Raw genomic sequence first — 26,669 nt, 5'->3', positions numbered from 1 at the left:
GTTGTACAACATAGTCTTCAGAAAACAATAAAATTAGGAGAACTGTTATTTGGACACAATACAGAGAGAAATAGTGAAGAAAATATATAGAAAATTATGGAACGAAAAAAAAGGAAAAAAAACAATCAAATCAACAATAAATAAGATTTAAAAAAAAATTGAGCCAGTTATAAAGGTAATTTCTCCCGGACTCTGAAACCACACTATCCAAAGACCATCTGTCTCTCACGGCTAAGTGTTCTCATATTTATTCATGAAATACGACGAATTTCAGGTTCGTTTAAGTCTTAATGTTTGCACTTACAGAACTTTAATCAACTTGTCCGCCCTTATTTAAAGTATTTAATAAGTAATGATATTGTTACGACCCCCTTCTTTTCACATCCTCCCCAGCTTCCAGAGCAACAGATATCTCACAAGAGTTGTCGAATTACCACAGGCTATCCCACCAGTCTCCGTTAATTCCCCGACGATAGGTATTTGTGAACACACAAACAACAGGCAGGTAGATTTCCACCAGGTCACAGAAAAACTCTTGTGCACTGTAGTCTTCTTTAATAAACAGTAATTCTTCACAACACTGTTAACAGGGTAATGTCTTCACAGCTTAACTCCGCACTTCAAATACATAGTCAGCACACTACCAGTTTACAATTCCTTAGTCTTCTCACTTTATATTAGACTTTATATTCCACATTACTTGCACAACAATTGTCTTCAGTTGTTCTGCTAGGCTTATTATCCTTTACACTAGGAACAGGGGCGAGCAATTAACTGCCCCTATGATGATGATGATAATGAAGTAAAGTGGCAAATGACTTTGCCCTGGGAGAGGAGAGGAGAGAGAGAAGGAAAACATAGAAACGAGAAGTAAAGTAGTAGGGGGTGATAGCAGGTGGGCTGTCCACTTGGCTGAGACGAGTTGATATGTTGGGGTGGTGGCCACACACAGCAGACGCCTGCCCGCTCGAGGGAGGCAGGTGGATGGGGGAGGGGGAGCTAAGCTAGCTAGGCATTCATTAGTGTAATGGGTGTTAATTCATGTTTGTTAGATGGTGGTGTTATTTGTTCACATATATGTGTAAAGTGGGGCCTTGTTCTCCTATGTCAGCATGGAGGCTCTTAGGCCACCAGCTGTGTGTTTTAGTAGTTACTTCTTCTTTTAACTGGGAGAATATTGGGTCCTCCAACTCTTCAAGTTTGCTCCAGATTCTCTGTGCTTGGCTGTGTGTACGTGTGTTCAGTGGTTCGATATTGCATAATTCGTGAAGTTCTTGTATTTTGGTGGTGTATGGCGGGAGTTGCTTTGATTCTCTAATGATAGCTTTGTTTTGTACTGATTGAAGTTTAAGTTGGCTGGTTTTGCTGATCGTGCTGAGTGGTATTGGTGGATACTCCAGGTGGGGGCGGACAAGTGCTTTGAATAGGTGTAGTTGAATTTTGGTGTCCATTTTGCTAAATCTTCGTAGTTTTGTGAGTTGTGACTGGGCAAGCGTTTTGCGTTGTGTTATGTGTTTTGCTATGCCTGTTCTTATTATTGTGAGTCCCAGAATTTTGCCTTCGTTGGAGTATTGTATAGGTACGTTGTTGACTGTGATTGATGCTGGGTTTATTTTGGCAATGTGTATGATCTTTAGTTTCTGTGTATTGGTTTGTGCTTTCCACTTTTTTTCATATTCGTTGATTCCCTCGATGACGCGGGCTGTTTTTCGTGCCATCATCTGTTTGCCCTTGCCTGGATGTCGGATGATTTAGGTGACGTCATCAGCATAAGCTATGTATTCTCCGTGTGTAGGAGGTGGAATGTCTGCCGTGTATATTGTGTAGAGTGTTGGCGAGAGGTTACTTCCCTGTGGTACTCCGCTGAATAACTTGATGCTTGGGCCTATGTGGTTACCATTGATAATTTTGGCCTCTCTGTTGTCAAGGAAGTTATAAAGAAAGGAAGTAAAGTTGTTGGGAAGTTCTTGGGTGGTAATTTTGTATTTGAGCCCTAAATGCCAGACCTTGTCGAATGCTTTTGCTACGTCCCTTAATACTATGTTACATTGATCTCTTTTGTGCAATGCGTTTGCTATGTTTTTGTAAATTGGGGGTAAGGCTGTATGGGTTCTTCTGTGTTTTCTAAATCCGTGCTGCCTGGGGTTGTATTTCTCTTCAAGTTCGAGGTGTATTCTCAGTCGGTGGTTAATGATTTTTTTCTAGGACTTTTCCCGGTGTTCTAGAAGAGAGATTGGTCTTTAATTTGATACTTGAGTGGGGGATTTACCTTGTTTTGGTATAAGTCTGATACTTGCTGTTTTAAATTTCCTTGGGAAATAGCCAGAGGCAAGTGATGCATTAAAAATGTTTCTTAGTTGGAGTATCATGTTGACTGGTAGATGCTGGAGTATGGGTTTGTTTATTTTACTGATGCCCGGGGCCTTGTTCTTGAAACTGTTTATTGTTTTGTGTATTTCCTCTGCGGTGATTGGTTTGATCAGTGTGGAAAAATCGTCAAGAGTATTTAATCATCAAGAGTGTTTATGTCTATGGGGGCGCCGTAGGTAGAGTGGTACCGCTCTTGCTTTGCAAGCAAGATGTCACGGGTTCGTTTCCCGGTTCGTTTCCCGGGCCGGCGGAAAGTTGTTTGGACACTCATGCTAGCCCCCTTGGTCCCTGTTCACCTAACAGTAAGTAGGTACCTGTTGTAAATCGAAAAGTTGCGAATTCGATTTCAGGGAAAGTCGTTGGAGCTTCTATTACTTGTATCTAACACAATCCGGAGGAGTGGTGACCCAAGGATCACACACCCAACACAGACAAGAACCCAATTCGTGCGCTCTGCTCTAGTAAAACATATATAACGCATGTCGTGTAAAGCCACTACAATTCCCTTCCTAACCCCCTGCTTCTTCCTCTGTCATCTTCCCACTCTGACTTTCGCTACCAACAACTTTTGGAGCTTCTATTACTTGTATATGTCTATGTTGGGACTTGGTTGCCAGATGTGGGTTGTGTGTGTCATGTGATTGGTTACTTGTCGTTCGGTGTTCATACAGAAGTTCAGATTGTCTTCCTGGCTTATTTGAAATATTTTGCTCCAATATTTCCTGAAGGCAGCCCGCGCCAGATTTATACGATTCGTCAAATGCCTAGAACATTCTAGCGATGTCCAGACGCGGGAGGTCGGCTCGAGACCCGTCTGGAGAATTCTACGTAAGAACATAAGAACATAAGAAAATAAGGAGTCTGCAATAGGCCGGTTGGCCTGTGCATGGCAGCTCCTGTCGAGAGTTACTACCACACTCTATCATCCATGAATCTATCTAGCCTCCTTTTGAAACTTTCCAGAGTTCCCGCACTTACTACAAAGTTGCTAAGCTTGTTCCACTCGTCCACCACCCTATTTGTGAACCAATTTCTTCCTATCTCCCTCCTAAACCTAAACTTATCCAACTTGAATCCGTTGCTCCGAGTCCTATCCTGCTCGGATATTGTAAGAACTTTATCTATATCCCCTTTATTGATTCCTTTCACCCACTTAAATACTTCTATCATATCTCCCCGCACTCTTCGTCTTTCTAGGGAATGCAAGTTAAGTTTCTTTAACCTATCCTGATATGGAAGGTTTCTAAGTCCCGGAATCATTTTTGTCATTCTTCGCTGCACCGACTCTAGTGAATTTATATCCATTTTATAATAGGGGCACCAGAACTGAACCATAATCGAGTGCGGCCTGACTAGCGCAAAGATATAGTTGCAATAAGACCTCTGCACTCTTGTTACTTACTTCCTAGATATAAGAGCAGCCATATTTTGTTGAAACATTAACGCACTGTTTTAGGCCAGCAGGGTCCGGGCTTACAAAGTACCCCTAAGTCTCTTTCACAAGTCGACTTCTCTAGGTTGATGTTGTTAAGGCTGTATACATTATAAGTATTTGTTCTTCCAATATTAAGTACGCTGCACTTGCTGGTGTTGAATTTCATTTGCCATTTTTCAGACCACCCCTGCAGTTTATTTGGATCCTCCTGTAATGCATTTGCATCCTGCCCTGAATTTATATGCCGCCCTATTTTGGTGTCATCCGCACTTGTAGCAGCTGTCACACACAGTCATCTATAATCAGACAGAGTGGGCTTAGTACTGACCCTGGGGAACCCCACTAATACACGGCCCACTCAGATTTAACACCATCTACGCTGACCCTCTGCGTTCTATCGGTGAGCCATGATTTTATCAATTTAAAACCCCTCGATTCCATAGCCTTAATTTTTCTCAGAAGCCTCTGATGCGGTACTCTGTCAAATGCTGCTAAAGTCTAAGTAAATAACATCGTAATTTTCGTCATTATCTACTACCTCAAGACTTTTAACTAGACAAGATTTTCCTTTGTAAACCCATGTTGAGAGTCGTAGATTAATTTGCTTTTCTCTAGATGCGATCGGATGCTATCTGCTATAATTGATTCAAAAATTTCCCCACGACTGACGTCAAACTGATCGGCCGGTAATTTGACGCTGATGCTCTGTCTCCCTTTTTTGAATATGGGTATTTGCCTGTTTCCACAAGTCTGGCACAACTCCAGTGTCTAATGTTTTGTAAATAAGTTAACGAGGGTCCGCTAATCTGTTCCTACTCTTTCAAGACTCGGAAAATTCATCCAGCCCTGGGGATTTTTGTTTCTTTAGTTTATTTTCTTCTTAAGAACGTCCTCTTTTCTGATAGTGATATTCTTTAATTTCTCTTCTTCCTTTCCCTTAAATATCAGTTCCACCTCTGGAATTTCATCGCAAATTTCTTCTGTGAAAACTGATAAGAAGTAGCTGTTCAATGCTTTGCTTATTTCTTCACTGCCATTTATCAATTCTAGAATGATCTAGGCTTACAATAAGAGGTAAATCAGAACACAAATGATGCAATACATTCTAGAATATTCTTACATAATTAATACATCAATATCATCAATATATACAAGAAATTTTAATTAAATTTACCAAAAATAACTGCTGCATGGGACAGAAACAATTATAACACCTAGTTTACACGATTATAATACGAAATTATGCCTCGGTATAACAATATTAAGGTTTCAATCATATTTGAGTAATTATACATATTGTTACACAAAACCACCAACAGCTAATGAAATCGGACAGCACCTACTTATAAAAGGGCAGAGCCAAAACAGGTTTCAACTAGACGCAATCCTTTTCAATTATTTCACGCCGTACGCTTTGTTTTAGGTCCTATCCAATATATTACCGTATATAGAATTATATTTATTATTATATCACAGATTTCATTGCCTTACATGCTAACTCTTCAATATTAATCAAAATATTCTCCATAAAAATTATCTTATCAGAACTCACTGATGAAAATAGAGAAATAATATAAACTTCAAAACAAATAATATGTCAACAGTGTAGTTGTCAATATTACCTGACTTTTAAGCTGGAATTTTCCTCAGTAACGTCTCTGATCTTGATAGAACGCAGAGGGTCAGCGTAGATGGTGTTATATCTGAGGGGGGCCGTGTAACCAGTGGGGTTCCCCGGGGGTCAGTACTAGGCCCACTCTTGTTCATAATCTACATAAATGATCTAGATACTGGGATCAGCAGTGACATAAGCAAGTTTGCGGATGACACCAAAATAGGGCGGCATATAAATTCAGGGCAGGATGCAAATGCATTACAGGAGGATCTAAATAAACTGCAGGGGTGGTGAGAAAATAGATGAAATCTCAACACCAGCAAGTGCAGCGTTCTTAATATTGGAAGAACAAATACTGTCAATGTATACTTAACAACATCAACCTAGAGAGTCGACTTGTGAAAGAGAACCTCCGGGGTACTTGTAAGCCCGGACCTACGGCCTAGAAAACAGTGCGTTAATGTTCGAAATAAGGCAAACAGAGTATTGGGTTTTATATCTAGAAGTGTAAGTAACAAGAGTGCAGAGGTCTTGCTGCAACTTTATCTTGTGCTAGTCAGGCCGCACCTCGATTATGCGGTTCAGTTCTGGTGTCCTTATTATAGAATGGATATCAATTCACTAGAGACGGTTCAGCGTAGAATGACGAAAATGATTCGGGACTTAGAAACTTCCATATCAGGATAGGTGAAACTAAACTTGCATTCCTAGAGGCTGAAAGTTTAAGAGTTTAGGAAAGAGTTCACAAATGTTTCAAAAAGACTGGATAGCTTCATGGATGATAGAGATGGTAGTAACTCGGCAGGAGCTGCCATCTTCATTCTCAGCAGTTGCCTCATTTACGAAACTCATTGTAATTTGTGGGGTGTGACTGAAAACGTTGTTGTTGTTGTGAGACCATTGGGGTCTTTTTGCTACCACAGATGCATCCACATGAATTTTTTTTTTACTATTTCTTGTACAAATTTCGATTAAAAAAAATATATATTTTTTAAATTCTGTAGGAGCAATTTTTTTCTGTAACCTGAAATTACAGTCTAAATTTCAAAATCACATAAGGACGAAATTCCGTAATCTGAAATTGCTTAACCCAAAAGATGTCTATACTAAAACCTGTGGAGCCTTTGTCCCCTAGTTCCAGTATAATATAATTTAAAAGTCACTTTGCTGCCCTGCTGTTCTTGACCTCATTGGCAACCTCGCTCTCCCATTGTTGCTGTCTGAAGAAATTCGCTTTTCTTCTTTTCACGTTATTCTATTGTTTATCACCTTTCCTCAGCAAATTGTTAATATCATTACCTGACTACCGACCGCTGCGGTGCTTTTGTAAAGATTAGTAGGGTCATTACCAATACTTGACCTCTGTGGACTTGTTCTCACCCTCCTCTGTATATATATATATAACTTGTTCTGCACTTCTATTTTAGTCTGTACTCACCACTGAAGATGGGAATTACACGAAAGCGCTTGGGAACTTCGTGATTTCCTTTTCCTTGTGGTTATCAGCATATACCTGGATCACGCGCACCTACAGTGATATATATATATATATATATATATATATATATATATATATATATATATAACAAAGAAGTATGTCTGTTTGTTTGTGCGTGTGTTTTTGTTTGTATGTCCACACGAGAATCTCGGAAACTACTTTACCGATCTGTAGTGATGATGGAAGGTGTTATATGTAGTGATGATGATGGGTGGTGTTATATGTAATGATGAAGGATGATGTTATATGTAGTGATGATGGATGGTGTTATATGTAGTGATGATGGGTGGTGTTATATGTAGTGATGATGCATGGTGTTATATGTAGTGATGATGGATGATGTTATATGTAGTGATGGTGGGTGGTGTTATATGTAGTGATGATGATGGATGATGTTATATGTAGTGATGATGATGGATGGTGTTATATGTAATGATGAAGGATGATGTTATATGTAGTGATGATGGATGGTGTTATATGTAGTGATGATGATGGATGGTGTTATATGTAATGATGAAGGATGATGTTATATGTAGTGATGATGGATGGTGTTATATGTAGTGATAATGGATGTTGTTATATGTAGTGATGATGGGTGGTGTTATATACTTAAAGTGATGATGGATTGATTGTTATATATGATGATGGATGTTTGTTATGTAGTGATGATGGGTGGTGTTATATGTCATTGATGATGGGTGGTGTTATATGCTGATGATGATGGGTGGTATTTATATGTAGTGATAGTGGTGGTGTTATATATAATGATGAAGGATGATGTTATATGCCAGTGATGATGGATGTTTTGACCTACACTTAGTGATGATGGGTGGTGTATATGTATTGATGATGGATGGTGTGTACATATAGTGATGGATGTTTATATGTAGTGATGGTGGTGGTGTTATATATCGTGATGATGGGTGTGAATTGTATATATATGATGATGCGTTGTGGTGTTATATATACGGTGTGGATGAATTGTTATATGTAATGATGATATTTATATGTAGTGATGATGGATGGTGTTATGTATGAAGTGATGATGGTGGATGAGGTGTTATATGTAATGATGAAGGATGATGTACAGTGATGATGGGTGGTGTTATATGTAGTGATGATGGATGATGTTATATGTAGTGATGATGGATGTTGTTGTATGTAGTGATGATGGATGGTATTATATGTAGTGATGATGGATAGTGTTATATGTAGTGATGATGGGTGGTGTTATATGTAGTGATGATGAATGGTGTTATATGTAGTGATGATGGATGTTGTTATCTGTAGTGATGATGGGTGGTGTTATATGTCGTGATGATGGATGGTGTTATATGTAGTGATGATGGGTGGTGTTATATGTAGTGATGATGGATGGTGTTATATATAGTGATGATGGATGTTGTTATATGTAGTGATGATGGGTGGTGTTATATGTCGTGATGATGGGTGGTGTTATATGTAGTGATGATGGTGTTCATGTCCTTGATGATGGGTGGTGTTATATGATGGATGATGTTATATGTAGTGATGATGGATATTGTTATATGTAGTGATGATAGGTGGTGTAATATGTAGTGATGATGGATGGTGTTATATGTAGTGATGATGGATGGTGTTATATGTAGTGATGATAGATGATGTTCTATGTAGTGATGATGGATGATGTTATATGTAGTGATGATGGGTGGTGTTATATGTAGTGATGATTAGACAATAAAATAATAACAGTTTAATGCTAAAAAAATATACTTTGCTGTACCGTTGTAGTGAAAAACATAGTGGAACTTACATACACCGTAAATGAACTATTGAAAGAAGAAGAAGTTTTGGGGACTGAACAGTGAGACAATGTGGAGCCTCCAGGAGGGTGGCGTCCTACCGTTGTCTCGCGGATGAGCCGCCCGGAGGGTGGCGATTCTGCTAGTTTACAATAAAAACATACAGTATGTAGTGATTCAAGAAACTAGTAACACAGTTTATAGTAAAAAATTATGAAAAGTACAAACAATAATAACAATTGGATGTAAGTTCATACAGCATATAATCATATAACCTCTTCAGTCTCTACCATAATAAGGTATCATTCCTCACATACAGTAGCTTAGCTTCAAAATTTAACATCAAGGATATAATATAGTACAGCACTTTAATTGTCCATCGCTTATGTTAAGAAGGTCCAAAGGATCCTGGTACTTCCTTTCAGATCATAACGCTAAACACAAACAAACACAGCTATTTGCAAGTCCATATTTAACTGAGCAGATTTTAGCCTTTGATATTATTTTCCATTGAAATACTGTAGTACTGTACAGTAGATGAAATATGAAATTTATTTTCTGCAGTATTTTATGAGGTTTATCATAGCGTGGAAGGCATATATACCTGTACTGTTTATGCACTCAGGAAATATAAATGCTATGTTTGAGATTTATTCCTTTACAAGAGCTCCAAAGTCCTAGATACAATATGGGATGTCACAAGGTGGCAGATAGTTTGTTTTGGGTATTGCTACAGAGAGGGCTTGCAACCTCATTGGTCGACTTAGAGAGTCAACTGGGCAACACAATTGTTGTAAATCCTTTTGAGTATCTGGTCCCGGGTATGTATTTTTTTATCGTCAGTCTCAGCACTGTACAGTATATCTAAGCTGTACGTATTCTAGTTAAATATTTTCTATTTTGCTTTATTTTTAAAGTCTAAACTAGAATACAAATATCTTTCCCTATCATTTTGCTGATGAATAAAAAATACATACACTGGTCTGGGGTACCAGGTAAAACAAAACGATATTTATACTTCTTTTGTAAATTTTATTTGATGATGATGAGTAATATGATATTACTGTTAGGTATATTTACTGGTGTTGGTTGGGTTTGCTTATATTAGACTTTAAAATTTGGCACTTGCCATGTTCATTGTGTTACAAATTATACACTGAAATTCTGAACTCTTTATTAAACATAAATAAATAAGATAATTCTCTTGATTTATTATCTTATTGATAGGATGCATGTCCGAGTATTATGAATACAATACTGTACTTGCAATGATTTAATACATAGAGTTTTCCTCATATCATCTGACTTTTTTCTTATTGGAACCATAGGATCCTGGATCTGCTATGTATTAGTTGAAGGTTTACATTATAAATCATCATGAAATTAACCTAACTTGCCTTAAAATGCCGTCAAAATACTTCACCCAGTATTCACCCCAGACCCCCTGGCTATTGCCTAATGCTTTTGGCACCTAGCCCCCACCCCCCGCCCTTTCCTCATATCCACAAACTTAGGTACAGTACTGTATATGCACCAAGATTGGTGCTTGGATCCTCCCCTACCCACGCAGGTACAGTATTTTCTCGATTTAACAAACTAATTTGAGCCATCCCTGTTCGTTATATCATTTCCACTAAAACGAGCTTTACATTATGTTCGTTTGATTTGCCAAACTATTTCGCTAAATCGAGTGTGGTTCCATTAAATTCTGCGCCAAACGCACCACACGTCCCAGAGCATGTCGGGTTTGCATACATCTGCTCAGTCTGTGTCCTGCTGCCACCATGTGTGTTGTTCACTGCTACCTTTCGGTCAACTAACTACACTGGAGCACCTTAGTTTTCGTTTTTATTCAAGACATCTTCAGAGGCAACTGAATTTACAGGGACAGAATGTCAGGTCACCCTTTCTTGGGTGGGGGATTAGTGGGTCTCATGTCCTGAAGATGTCTTGAATAAACACAAAAGCTAAAGTATTTTTAGGGAAATTGTGATAATTATAAGTAAAATTTAGCAAATTTATATCCCTTTAACGCTACGTCGCATAACATTTTAAAATATGGAGTGAGAAAGCAGAAAGGTGTGGGTGATTAGAGAGATGGAGTGGAAAGGAGTGGTAAAATGCACCATGTTGCCAAGCACTCCTCAACTGCTGATGTTTATCTCACCACCAGGCAGAAATGCAACAAGACCCTCACTGGCTGCTTGTTGTCTTAATTCTCATGTGAGTGTGTGGGCGTGTGTGTGTGTCAGGAACACACCTCAACATTACATATACACACCCTCAACACCACCAACACATACCCTCTAATACCACCAACACACACCCTCCAACACCACCAACACATACCTTCCAGCACCACCAAAACACACCCTCCAGCACCACCAACACACACCTTCCAACACCACCAACACACAGCCTCCAACACCTTCCCAACCCACACACCCTCCAACACCACCACACACCTAACACCACCAACACCCTCAACACCACCGCCCTACACTACCACACCCTCAACACCACCAACCACCCTCCAACACCAACCACCTCCAACACCACCAACACACACCCTCCAACACCACCAACACACACCCTCCACACACACAACACACCCTCCAACCCACCAACAAACACCTCCAACACCAACACACCCTCAACACCACCCCACCCTCCAACACCACCAATACCCTCCAACACCACCAACACACACCCTCCAACACCCAGCACCCTCCAACACCACCAACACACACCTCCAACACCACCAACACACACCTCCAACACCAACACACCCTCCAACACCACCAAAACACATTTCCAACACCATCAACACACTCCTTCTCCAACAAACACACCAACACAACACCTCCAACACCACCAACACCCTCCCCTACCAACACACCCTCTACAAACCACACCTCCCACACCCGCAGCACCTACACCCTCCAACACCAACCTCCAGCACCACCAACACACCTTCTGCAACAAACACATCCCACGCACACACCTCCAACACCACCAGCACACCCTCCAGCACCACCAACACACACCTCCAACACCAACCTGAGCCCTCAACAGCCCACCAACACCACCAACAAACACACAGCACCACCAACACACACCCTCCAACACCACCAACACCCTCCAGCACCACCAACACCACCCTCCAACACCTCAACCAGACCTCCCAACACCACCAACACACACCCTCCAACACACCACACCTTCCCAGCACCTCCTCAACACCACCAACACACACCCTCACGAAACACCACCACACCTTCAACACCACCAACCTCGACACACCACACACCCACACACCCACACCAACACCACCTTCAACACCACCCACACCCTCCAACACCAACACATTCAGCACACCTCCCATCCAGCACCACCAACACACACCTCCGACACCAAACACACCCTCAACACCACCAACACACCCTCAACACCACCAACACCTCCAACACCACCTCAACACCAAACACATTCCAACACCACCAACACACACACCTCCATTACAACACCCTCCAACACCACCAACACGCCTCTTCTGACACACCCTCACACCACCCAACACCCACCCTTACAACACACACCTTCCAACACCACCAATACACCCTCAACCTACCAACAACACGCTTCAGCACCAACACCTCCAACACCCACCCAGCACCACACCTCCAGCACCACCAACACCCAGCACCACCAGCCACCTCCAGCACCACCAACACACACCTTCCCACCACCAGCACACACACCTCAACACCACCAACACGCCCACTCCAACACCACCAACAACACACCTCCAACACCACCAACACACCTTCCAACACCACACCAACCCATATTTCCAACACCACCAACACACCAGCTACACCCACACACTCAACCACCACCAACACACCTTCCCAACCAACAACACACCTCCAACACCACCAACACCACCTTCCAACACCAACTCAGCAGCCCACACACCTTCCCAACACCTGCACACACCCTCAACACCACCAACACACACCCTCAACACCAACACACCCAACACCATCAACACACCCCAACACCTGCCACACCACCTTCCAACACAACCTGCACCCAACACCCACCTTCCAACACCGACAGCCCAACACCAACACCCTCCAACTCAACACACCCAGCAACCACCAACACACCCATCAACTTCTGCAACACACATCAACACCACCAGCACCTTCCAACACCACCAACCCCTCAACCACCAGCACCAACACCACAACACCTCCAACACACCTTCCCAACACCTTCCAACACCACACCCCTCCAACACCACAACACCTCAACACCACCAACACACACCCTCCAACACCACCAACACACACACCCTTCTTGCAACACCAACACACCACAACACACACCCCAACACCATCAACACCATCCAAACACACCTCATCCAACCACACAGCCACTTCGCAAACACCTTGCAACCCAACACACCTTCCAACACCACCAACACACACCCTCCAACACCACCAACCACCTTCCAACACCGCCAACACACACCTCAACACCTCAACACCACCAACACACACCAGCAGCACCCAACACACACCCTTTCCGCAACACCACCAACACACAGCCAACACCACCAACACACCTTCCAACTGCAACACCCTCAACACAACACACACCCCAACACCAGCCACACAACCACCACCCTCCCTCCACACCAACACCACCTTACACATCCAACAACACAACCAACTTCCAACACCACCAACACACACCCTCAGCACCACAACACCCTCAACACCACCAACACACACCTCCCACCAACACACAACTACTTCCAACAACACACACACTCCCACACCATAACACACAACACCAACACACACACCTCCAACACCACCAACACACACCTTTCAACACCACCAACACAAACCTTCACCCCAACACCACCAACACACACCTTCTGACACCACCAACACACACCTTCAACACCCCAACACACACCTCAACACCACCAACACACCTTCAACACCAGCCCCCTCAACACCAACCACTCCCAACACACACCACCTCCAACACCACCATCTACCACCTCCCAACACCAACACACACTCCCTTCCAACACCACCAACACACACCTTCCAACTACCCACACCAACACACACCTTCAACACCACCAACACACACCTTCCATCGCCAACACACCTTCCAACACCCCCAACACCCTTCACACCTCAACACCACCAACACACCCTCCGCCAACTTCCCAACACCAACACCCTCAACACCACCAACCTTCCCCAACACCGCCATTGCAACCCCAACACCATAACACCCCAACACCACCAACACACCTTCACACCAACACACCCTCAACACCCCAACACACACCTTCCAACACCACCAACACACCTTTCCAACACCGCCAACACCTCCAACACCACCAACACACCCTCCCTACCAACACACCTCAACCTACACTACCAACACACACCTCAACACAACACACCTCAACACCACCAACACACACCTTCGCCACCAAACACCTCAACACCACCAACACACACCTTCCAACACCGCCAGCACACCTTCCAACACCAACACACCCTCCAACACCACCAACACACACCCTCCAACACCACCAACACACACCTTCTCCAGCAACCACCCAACACCGCCAACACACCCTCCAACACCACCAACACACCCTCCAACACCACCAACACCCCTCCAACACCAACACACCCTCCAACACCACCAACACACACCCTCCAACACAACACACACCCTCCAACATTTATTATTATATATTCTCGAATGACCAACATCTTATGGTGTATGTTTTATCATTGATCATATAAAATATTAAATACTACTACAGAAAAAAAATACAATATATAATCAATAATTTGATAAGTCGAATAATAAGGTAAAAATAAATATTTTACTGTATATGAAGGGTACTGGTAATTAATAAGCTCAAATTATTACAGTAACATATCTTTACTAATTAAAAGACAACAAATAAACAATATTTTGTCAAGTTACAGTAAGAATGACAGAGGCAGGGTCGGGTGGGGACAAACCTATGGAGGATGAGCAGTCAGTTTCTCCTCTCGGGTCTCCATCCCTCCTCCACCACCAGTCTCTCTATGTACAGAACAAAACAAAAGAAATTTATTTGAAATCCTGACCACTGGGGGGTTAGTTTTACAGACTTTCCTGTGAATAAACCATAATTTTGAGCAACATATTACTGTATTCACTTTATACTCAGATGTACTAAGCTAAAGGACTACAATTTTTATCTCTTGTGCAAACTATGAGATGTTTATAAATAAATTAATCATTATCTTGCAAGTTTGCAATGCAAGTTATATTGTGCTAAGTCAAGTCTGTGACAATTTTTAATAGAAAAACTTTAAACCTGAAACCACCTTCATTCTATAAAATCCTTATCTCCTGCTGGCTGGGAGGAGGGGGGAGGCGGAGGTAGAGTGTTGACAGTCAGGAGGGAGATTACAGTAGTTGTCAGTGGAGGGGGGGGGTCAGGGACTCATGATTATAAAGACAGGAATTTGTTTTTCACTCATAAAATGGCACTGACTTGACTTGTGAATAATTTGCATTGCTGGAATTGCAAGATGATGATTAATTTTAATATAAACATCCCATAGTTTCCATTAGACATAAAATTTGAAATTAACAGTCTTATATGTACAGGTTGTGATAATTTATATGGTTGTTCAGCAGTTGTGGTTGCAGTTGCGAAGCTTTATCACTGGTGTGTAATGTCTCCCACATGCCCTGGTTTATTAATTGATCAATTGTCTAAGTGTAAAAGTAACCAAATTAAGCCTTCATATATCAACTAATTTTAAAATAGAAATTATGAAGTAAAATGTTTTAAGATAATGGTTTAGTAGTGCTGTTAATATGTGTGTTGTGTGTCTTGGCATGTCACCTCACCACCTGACTCGTCACCTTACCACTTGAACTAGTTCACTAAATCAAACGAAAAATAACGGAAAAAATGCCTTCCACTAAATCAAGAGTTCATTATATCGGATTTCGTTAAATCGAGAGTATACTGTATTGACCCGAAGCTGCAATGGTAAAAGATACATTCCTGCACCACTGGCACCCATGAATAAGTTAAAATAACTCAATATATCAGCAAGTAAAATTTATTATACAAGTAGAAATATGAATATAATATCCATTGGTGTAGGGCCCCCATGTATTTACCATCTAGTACACACACACACACACTGTTCCTTCTTAAATAATTGGATAAACCAGTTTATCCTTTAGCTTTTCCAGAAGTAGTATCTACATAAATTCTTAAGTAATAAATATTGAACTCTGATGAGCATGTAAAAACTAAGTTATGTATCTGTGTCAGGGCCCCCCTGGAGAGTCGACAGGCCCCAAGGTCCTCCAGGGCCCCCTGGAGCAACTGGATCTGCCCTCAACTTGCTTGATTTTGGCTCTGGTGCCGGCGAAGACTTCATCGTAAGTACCAGTTTATTTATTTATTATTATTTTTTTTTTTTTACTGTATCCACATTTGACCCTTGCTATTCGAGGGGTTTAGGTTCCATTTACTCCGCAACATGTCAAAATCTGTAATCCGTAAATAGTATTAGCAACCATAGTATTGTATGTTATAGATACCGAGTCTCATAAACACACCTGTACCGTGTTAGCAATAAGCACTGGGAGGCTTTAGTCAACTTAATGCAACATCAGTATCCATAGCTCTGGCATTAACAGAATAAACAGGAGTTACAAATTAAGAATAACTAAGCTTCAAGTAACAAAATTGGCTTAACACATATAAACATAACATAATATAACATAAGAAATATAAGAGAACTTCAAACGATGTAATCTAGAGCACTTAACCAACTAAGCATAACACATCATTCACCCCTGCCTTTAAAACAACCCATCAACATACAATTACAGTGCATAATCGCCCAGATAGGACGGCATATGTCTGGAACACAATAAGCCTTCTGGGCGTCGATTTCCCTAGTGGTCCGTCATTTACAGCTGCTCGTCCCTCTCAGCTACCAGGTGTTCATTGAGATATTCATCTAAACTTTGTATAGGAACACATTCATTGCTGGCCTCGTCTTAATGTTGCTCTGCATCTGATTCAACACCTTTGGGCGCGAGATGGCGCAGAGACACTGTGGTTTCCCCTCCACCTGGAAATCAGACGCTCGCATATTGTGGATTAACATCAAGTAATTCACCTCGTCCACCAACAGATCATATTTACTGTAACGTACTTGGCACTTGAGATACAGTCTTTTCAGTCGTTAACCAGCTAGGTATTGCCCTCCCACTGGCCGATCTCCCTTGGTAGCCAAACATCCGTTCGTGCGGAGTGGTATTTGTGGTAGTTGACAGCAGTTATCGAATGCAGTTGGCATCCATGAAGACATCTTCCCAATGAGTAGGAGGTAGATTTCTGGATTTCAGCGCAAGTGTCCGTTCCCCAGATGATGCCATTATGTATCCTTGACCAATACCTGTAGGGGTTGTAGGGGTTGGTCCACTAGTGCTGTTGCAAAAGCTTCGAGCACGACATGAACAACGCTCCACGATCGGAATGAATATAGGTTGGCAAACCAAAAATCGAGAATAATGAGCAGAGACATTTTATCACAGTGTTTGTCGACAGATCAGAGCATGGGAAGGTGAATGGGAACCTTGAATATTCACCAATTATAGTAAGTAAATATAGATTTCTTGTCTTAGAAGGAAGAGGTACCTTGAAATTCACATTCAGCCTGAGTTTGATCTGAAGAATCACGATTTAAGTTCCAGACATGTATGGCAAGTGTCAGTCATCGCCCTTATCACTGATAGAGAATGGTAGATTTCTGCTCCGTACAAAGCTGCATCATCCTTGTAACGCCCAGATGACATAAATTATTGTGAAGAGTCTGCAGATCATCTGTAGCAGAGATCGAACTGCATACACATGAGAACATATCCACAGTGCCATTTTCTTTGCCAGAATGATAGACAATGTCGTAACTGAAGCATGATAGGTCAATTCGCCATCTTGTGATCTTCTCATTCTTGACTTTGCTCGAACTTTTGGAGTTGAACATGAAGGCGACTGACCTCTGATCCGTGACCAAACGGTGCCCAATTAAGTAGTGTCTCCATTTTCTCAATGCCTCCACTATGGCGTAGGCCTCCTTTTTGACAGAAGAGAGCTTCTGCTCCGAAGCAATGAGTGTCCTTGAGAAGAAAGCCACAGATCGACCAGACTGACTCAATAAAGCAGCTTCAGCGTACTCCGGCCGCCAGTTTCCACAATGAATGGTATCTAATATACTATAGCGCTATCCGAATGTATGTCTGTCTGTGCAGCCGAAATGGCACAATCGCTTTTCATCAAACTTGGTGGAAAAATCGCAAAAAATTCGTAGAGTGGAACAAACCTGGTCCCATGTCGATGGTTTCTTTAGGAAACCATTAATAAACCATTTTATTTTCGATGGAAAACGCACCCTAATTAACCATGCAAGTCTACGGACTTGCCGTACCCTCATTCGCTGTATGCTGTCAGCCGGATACAATACAGTACAATACCATACAATACAGTACAATACCATACCATATACAATACACAACGAACTATAAATATTCGTAATAAAACATAATTATATAGACAGACTTGATACAAAATATCCGTAAACATTAGCTATTGGAAATGTGATTAAATGTTATTAATATGAAATATATCGTTATTGGTGGTACTCTAATGGTCACTAATCCTGTTGATTAGGTGAGGTTAATCTGGGTTTATTGGGATTAAAGTAAGGTGTGGGTTTATTCTACCTGTGTTAGTCTCAGGTACGACCCATTAGTAACAATCACGACCATGATTATAACAACCAGGACCATGATTATAACAACCAGGACATGATTATAACAACCAGGACCATGATTATAACAACCAGGACCATGATTATAACAACCGACCACCAGTTATAACAACCGACCATGATTATATAACCGACCGCGAGTTAACAACCGACCATGATTATAACAACCCGACCACGGTTATTACCAGCACGACGCGATTATAACAACCACGATGCAGTTATGCTTAACCACGACCGTGTTATAACCCACGACTATGATTATAATAACCACGACCATGATTATAACCAACGCGGACATGATTATAACAACCACGACCATGATTATAACCAGGACCATGATTATAACCGACCATGATTACCACGACCATTTATAACAACCACGACCATGATTATAACAACCACGACATGATTATAACAACCGACGCATGATTATAAAACCGACCATGATTATACAACCACGACAATGACATAACAACCACGACCATGATTATAACAACCACGACCATGATTATAACTAGCGACCATGATTAACAACCACGACTATGATTATAATAACCACGACCATGATTATAACAACCACGACCATGATTATAACAACCACGACCATGATTTTAACAACCCGACCATGATTATAACAACCACGACCATGATTATAGCAACCACGACCATGATTATAACAACGACCATGATTATAACAACCGACAATGATTATAACAACCACATCAGTGATTATAACAACCACGACCATGATTATAACAACCACGACAATGCTTATAACAACCGACTATGATCATAACCACGACCATGATTATGACAACCACGACCATGATTATAACAACCACGACCACGATTATAACTAGCGACCATGATTATAACAACCACGACTATGATTATAATAACACGACCATGATTATAACAACCACAACCATGATTATACAACCGACCCATGATTATAACAACCACGACTGACATAACCACGACCATGATTATAACAACCACGACAATGCTATAACAACCACGACTATGATCATAACCGACCATGATTATAACAACCACGACCATGATTATAACAACCACGACTATGATCTAACCGACCCATGATTATGACAACCACGACTATGATTATAACAACCACGATCATGATTATAACAACCGCGACCATGATTATAATAACCACAGCCAAGATTATAACAACCACGACTATGATCATAACCACGACCATGATTATGACAACCACGACCATGATTATAACAACCGACCGCCAATTATAACAACCACGACCATGATTATAACAACCACGACTATGATCATAACCACGACCATGATTATGACAACCACGACCATGATTATAACAACCACGATCATGATTATAACAACCACGACCATGATTATAATAACCACAGCCATGATTATAACAACCACGACCATGATTATAACAACCACGACCATGATTATAATAACCACGACCATGATTACAACCAGGGCCGGATTTACCTACTTGTGGGCCCCAGGCCAAACTCATCAGTGGTCCCCCAAATTTATAGAAATGTTTGCATGTTTCAATATATATATATATATATATATATATATATATATATATATATATATATATATATATATATATATATATATATATTTCATTAGCTAGCACACAGACTTCTACCAATCAACACCTCAACCCGCCAGAATTCGAACCCACGGCCTGACTGTGACCGGGGAACGCTAACCGCGGGACCACCAGGATAAACGGTCCTAGACTTTGTTATATTTCACACAAAGCCTGTTCAACGAGCTTATGGCGCCGTGAACCTCTATTGGGGACTACACGTATCACGTAGGTGGTCAGAGTAACGTTTTACCAAATCCGGCTTCGAAACACGAGGATCCATATATAACAAAGTCTAGGACTGCTTTTAGCATCCTGGTGGTCCAGCGGTTAGCGTTCCAGTCACAGTCATGGGCTAGTGGGCCGTGGGTTCTATGTAATTTGTCTCTCATGAGCTGGTAATCTCCATAGTATTCCCCCTCATCTTCTTATATATATATATATATATATATATATATATATATATATATATATATATATATATATATATATATATATATATATATATATATATATATTATTACAGGGAAAAACACTTTTATTTGAGTTGCAGGCTGCACTTTTCAGGCATCGTTTGTATGGCTGTAACAAACACCTGTGCAAAATTTCAATATTTACCCTGCCGCATCATGAACTACTTTTGTCAACTTTTAGTGTATACCAAAAATTAGGTGTCATTTAATGTTTTCAGGATAATGATAAATTTTACATGGGTGACATCGATTTAATTCACATGTTATTTTACAGGTACACCGTATAGAAAATCATTACAAGTTCATATTGAAATTCTTTTTTGTGCGGAACCTTGGCATCATTTTCTAGACAATAATCTTTGCCTATATATCCATCTCTCGTTCGTATCCCGTCACTTCAGTGCAAGCTTCAGTCATCCCTTTTATGCCTCTCTCGACCGCCTGAGTGCTGTTTGGCCCACTTGGGCACCACTAATGGTGTCTCAGAATGTCATTAACCTGTAGATTTGACAGAGAAAGCAGTAACAAGGAGGCTCAGTCTTGAGTTCATTCACTCAGATAATCATGGAATGATAGTTTTTTGCTTGCCACTTTGGTTTTCAGGAGTCACCACCTTTCTCATGTTTGCTACAGAGCACGTCATCCTCATTCCCATCTCCATCTTCCCTCCTCATCAGTATGGATTTGACAAATTCTCGTCAACAGCAGCATCAGAATCTTCCTCCTCTCTTCAGATCTGCCAAGTGCATTCTTCCTTTTGCTCATTCTCCTCTCTAATTTTTCTTATCATTGGGGCGGCTTTTTTCTCTGCTGATCATGTCTCATCTGCACACATACCAGAAGGATGATCTGTGTGACAGCGCGCATTTCTCTGAACCTTCTTCACTATCGTCTCCTCCTCACTATTCAGGTGTTTCATATATAGCAGGGACTGGAATACGTTCCTTGGCCGTGTGTTACTGTCAGGGTATATCTTGATGTAAAACCACATTGGAGCACTGAACTTTATTATTGTAATGACAATTCTTTTCAACTCATGGCTGGTCTTGATGTTTGCTCCGCGCCACAGCCTGAGGATTCTACTCCATAAAGGTGTTCCACGCCAGTGACACCAGGAGGACCTGGCTCAATAGCAGCCAAGTCATCTTCAACAACACCTGTGTGCTCCTTTACAAATCTATACAGGCTACAGTCCCAGGACAGATCTTTCTCCACTTCATCATTAAGCTTACAGAAATCAGGGGAAACGGCTGGCTGGAAGGCGACAACTGGAAGCTCAGACAAAGACTCCTTGATCTGCTTTCCAATGGGACCACGCCAATGCTCAGGACCACTTGGTTTTACCATCGCATAATTGATAAAAAGCTGCGCGGAAAGGTGGCTCATTTCCATCAAGCTGACATATGAAATAATGGAGCGGGGTGACCAAGTAACATTTCAAGATGATAGACCAGCTCCATTTTCTGATCCTACATTTACATTGGTTCCATCTATACTTACACACAATGGGCTGCTGGGTTAGATTTTCTCCACCAGAAACTCGTGAATAGTTTTGGCAATCTGCTTTCCGTGTCAGTCTTGAGGTCACATGTGAGATATTCATTGCCAGGCTCAACCATGATGACATAATGATCTTTCACCATCATCCTCGAACTCCATTTCTCAGTCTTCTCATTCTTTATCATCCACAGTGGCAGTCTTCTTACCATCAAAATAGAGTGACGTCAAATTATCTCGTATGCATCTCAATTTCTTGCCTCTTAAATCCCAGTATTTTTGTCTCGCATCCCGCAGCTTATGTGGTCCAATAACCTGTCTTGTCATCCTTTGTGAAATAATGCCATAGTCAATTAATTGCTTCAATGTAATAGCAGCTCCAACATAATCATTAATCAAGTATCGGTCTGGCGGCAACTTTTAGGTCTCCTACATTACAGTGCCCCAATGCTAACATTGAGAAATGAAATGAGAAAAGGCTGATAATCAATATAGACATAGCACCATACTCATCTGCAACAAGACAACTTAAATGAAATAAGAGATATGAAAAAAAAGTTGATAAACACTGAACAGAACATTGCACCGCCACAGCGGCTGTTTGGCTAGTACTGTAGGTAAATTTAAAAATTTCAGTAGAAAATGCGGCAGACTAAACCTCGACATATCAGCTTCAAATTTGGCATGGAGTCTTAGATATGTATAAGGAACAATGCCTGAAGAGTGCAGCTTTGAGCAAAATTTCACTGCCCCCTAATATATATATATATATATATATATATATATATATATATCTTGATAAAATCACACGGGAAAAGGGAAACAACGGAGCACCTTAGCTTTCGTCTATATTCAAGACATCTTCAGAGGCAACTGGATTACGTGGATAGAGAGAGGCTTAAATATACAGGGTGACCTTATAAACATGAGGTCAGGTCATAGTGATGTCATCCACTAATCCCCACACCAACACACACATAGAGGAGCTTAAGAGAAGGGGATGACGTGACTAGTCAGGTCAGGTCAAAAATAAGGGACCCACTAAATAACTTTCATACATCTAGATCAAAGGTTTTCAAAGCATTTTTACCCTTAGGCCACTGACAAATAAATTTATGTAACAATCTACCAGAGAGTGTTGTGACGGCACCGAGTGTGAGCTCTTTCAAGAGAAGACTTGACCAACACTGGAGCGGGTTCAGGTACATTCAGGAGCCGGTGCATGCCCAGTATTTGCCAACAGTGCGTGACAGAGACGTGACCGATCGCCCGGGCGGCTAGCGAGCCGACCTTTTGGTGAAGAATATAAAGGAAAAGAGACGTGACCGATCGCCCAAGGGGCTAACAAGCCGATCAGTGGCGAAGAGGATAAAAGTAAAAGTAAAAGTGAACTGACCATCACTAAGGTTTATTGATTTTAATTCTTTAATCAAACTAGCTTCAACCAGAAGTCTTTCTGTGACACAAGATGATTTAAATACTTCTAAGCTTCTTTCCCTGTATATTTAAGCCTCTCTCTGTCCATGTAATCCAGTTGCCTCTGAAGATGTCTTGAATAATGACGAAAGCTAAGGTGCTCCGTTGTTTCCCTTTTCCCGTGTGATTTTATCAAGATTTATCTTATCCACGTTTTCATTGTGGATCTACATGGTATATGTGTATGTGTATATATATATATATATATATATATATATATATATATATATATATATATATATATATATATATAGGTATATATGTGTAGATTACACGAACGCGCTTGGGAACTTCTGTGCTTTTTCTCAGGTTATCAGTATATACCAGATTCCACGCACCTATGATTTATTTGCACATATATATATGGGTTCGAACTTGGGCAGAATGAGGTGTTGATTATATGTAGAAGTCTATGTGCTTTATATATATATATATATATATATATATATATATATATATATATATATATATATATATATATATATATATATATATATATATATATATATATATATAAATATATGCTGATAACCACAAGGAAAGAAGAAAACACGAAGTTCCCAAGCGCTTTCGTGTAATTCACATCTTCAGGGGTGAGTACAGACTAAAGAGAAACACAAACCAAGGTGTATATATACAGAGGAGGGTGAGTCCAGGTCCACAATGGTCAGGTATTAGGTAATGACCCTACTAATCTGACCATATACATAGATCACGCGCACCTACAGTGATTTACTTGCATATATATATATATATATATATATATATATATATATATATATATATATATATATATATATATATATATATATATATATATATATATATATATATATATATATATATATAAGATAGTGATTAATTTGGGTATAAACATTATATTGTTTGCGCAAGAGATATTTTAGTCTAGTGTAGTACAATTGAGTACAAAGTGTGTACAGTAATGTTGCTCAAAATTATGGCATTTTCACATTTAATTTATATTTAATATTTGTTTAATTTAAGTTTCTAGCAGTCCATGGTACTTTAGAGACACAGGAGGTGTATAATTAGTGGGTCAGAGGTGTATTGTTGAATTACCTGACCTCGGCAAAATGGATAATCAATCACTACAGCTTATCCATCCACATTACTTTCAGTATATCCATCACCCCACCCCTTTATTTTCTTGGTCTTCCCTTTTCCTCCTACCATCAACTTCTGAATAATACATTCTTTACCACAACATTGTCACAGTACAGTATGATATATCTATATCACATAATCTTTTGGCTTACACTTCTTTCACACCTTAACCTAACCTAATCATACCTACATCTTATTTCATACTGTACAGTATTCCTTGTTCTCTGCATCTTACTTAGCTCACATGTTCTCAAGTCATTATTCGTACCACTTCTAATTTGCTCCTTCCACTTGCACCTAAAGACCATGCCTCACACCCGTGGGTGTGTAAACAGAAACAAATACAATAAAAATATACTCTTCAATATTCACTGTGACTGAAAAACCATAAGCTTTCTATTTGGTTCACACAATATTGGATTCTATTTTTATCTCCCAAGAAGTATTGTTCACAGCTGTAGATAGAAAACTTTTGTTATAATTATCTACATCATTCACTCAGAGGGAAAAATTATAATGAAGCTCCTCCTCTCCCTGCACCAGCCTGAGTCTGACTTTAGTGGTGGTCGTCGAATTCTTCCTGTTGGACGTGGTGAATGCCTTTGCAATGAAACCATGCTGGTGGCTGCTGTCCTCAAACAGGTTCGTGACCACTAAGACTGCCCAGCATACACACAAATAAGTTGTGTAACTATAAAATAGTGTTTGTGGAAAAGCATACTAAAATATTTAATAAAAGGAAAGTCTTAGAGTGGCATAAGCCTCCTTTTAAAAATTAAACATGAAATTTTCATGCATTACGCTCATGAGAGAGATTTTTTTCTTTTTCTGTACTAGATACCACGAGGACCCCCTGGTCCTGGAGGGGTCCCCGGCCGGAATGGAATGTCTGGTAGTCCAGGAACACCGGGTCGGCCCGGACCCCCAGGGGAGCGAGGAGCCCACGGGGTGAAAGGAGATAAAGGGGACAGAGGATATCCAGGTCGCCATGGTGGGTATTGCTGCTGTAGTTTATGTTAAGAATACTTTAACTAGCTACAGACACAGTACAGTACAATGATTGATATAGTACTCTACCTACATTAAATGAAAAACATTTTTCAAGTTCTTTTACATGAATATTATTTGCATTTTCGTTTGTATTGAAAAGTTACTTTGCATTTAAGGTCAACAAATTATGATATCTTTAAACTCTAATAGATAAGGTTAATTTTAATTGCAACTGCTTCAGCACATGCAAGAGATTCTGATAATTGCAGTAGGAAAATTCCCAAAGACGCAGGAAGAAAGTTTACAACTAAAAAGTATTGTTTGTGATACAGGTCCTGAGGGTATTCAAGGAGACAAGGGAGAGTCTGGTATTGATGGCAACCCAGGCAGACAAGGAGAGAGAGGACCACAGGGACCCCCAGGAACACCTGGTTTGGGCAACGCTGGCTTTGACGTAAGACCTTCACCAGTGTGTGTTGTGCTTTATGACAATCAAGATGTCTAAAAAACAAACTGCTGAATTCCTCATGAAGTTTAAATATAATACTGTATACGTATGTCTATCACCAAATATACGTGTGCTGTGCCGGATATTAGAATTCATGCATGCAGTGCTATAACCCTCCTTCCACTGATGCACCAGACTCAGGCATAATTAGAGTTTAGATTGAAACACTGTACACTTATCACAAACCCCCAAGATGTGGGTCCAAATCTTTGTCATGGGTACGTATATTTGTGTGCATGCAAAACCCTCACACAAGTGTTTCATTCTGATGAGAAGACTAATCAGAAGATGAACATGTCTATGATGTATATATTCACTTTTTTTACTCTGTTGTTTCTTGGAGGAACTCACAAACATTACTTACCCCATAGTGATGACTGTTTCAATTACTTC

The 26,669-nt window shown here is 40.6% G+C and overlaps 1 protein-coding gene across 1 annotated transcript in view; it reads left to right on the top strand.

Moving 5' to 3' along the window:
- Nucleotides 1-26,222, top strand: part of LOC121866215 — a 66,213-nt gene extending 39,991 nt beyond the window's left edge. The window contains exons 5-8 of the mRNA XM_042365822.1: nucleotides 16,093-16,202; nucleotides 25,322-25,420; nucleotides 25,616-25,769; nucleotides 26,101-26,222. Coding sequence (XP_042221756.1) covers nucleotides 16,093-16,202; nucleotides 25,322-25,420; nucleotides 25,616-25,730 — 324 coding nt within the window. The 3' untranslated portion in view covers nucleotides 25,731-25,769; nucleotides 26,101-26,222. The remainder of the gene's footprint in view (nucleotides 1-16,092; nucleotides 16,203-25,321; nucleotides 25,421-25,615; nucleotides 25,770-26,100) is intronic.
- Nucleotides 26,223-26,669: the final 447 nt, after the last annotated feature.

This window comes from Homarus americanus, unplaced genomic scaffold (genome assembly GCF_018991925.1).
Source record: "Homarus americanus isolate GMGI-L3 unplaced genomic scaffold, GMGI_Hamer_2.0 scaffold47725, whole genome shotgun sequence".
Classification (NCBI taxonomy): domain Eukaryota; kingdom Metazoa; phylum Arthropoda; class Malacostraca; order Decapoda; family Nephropidae; genus Homarus; species Homarus americanus.
This window is presented reverse-complemented; position numbering and strand designations above follow the sequence as displayed.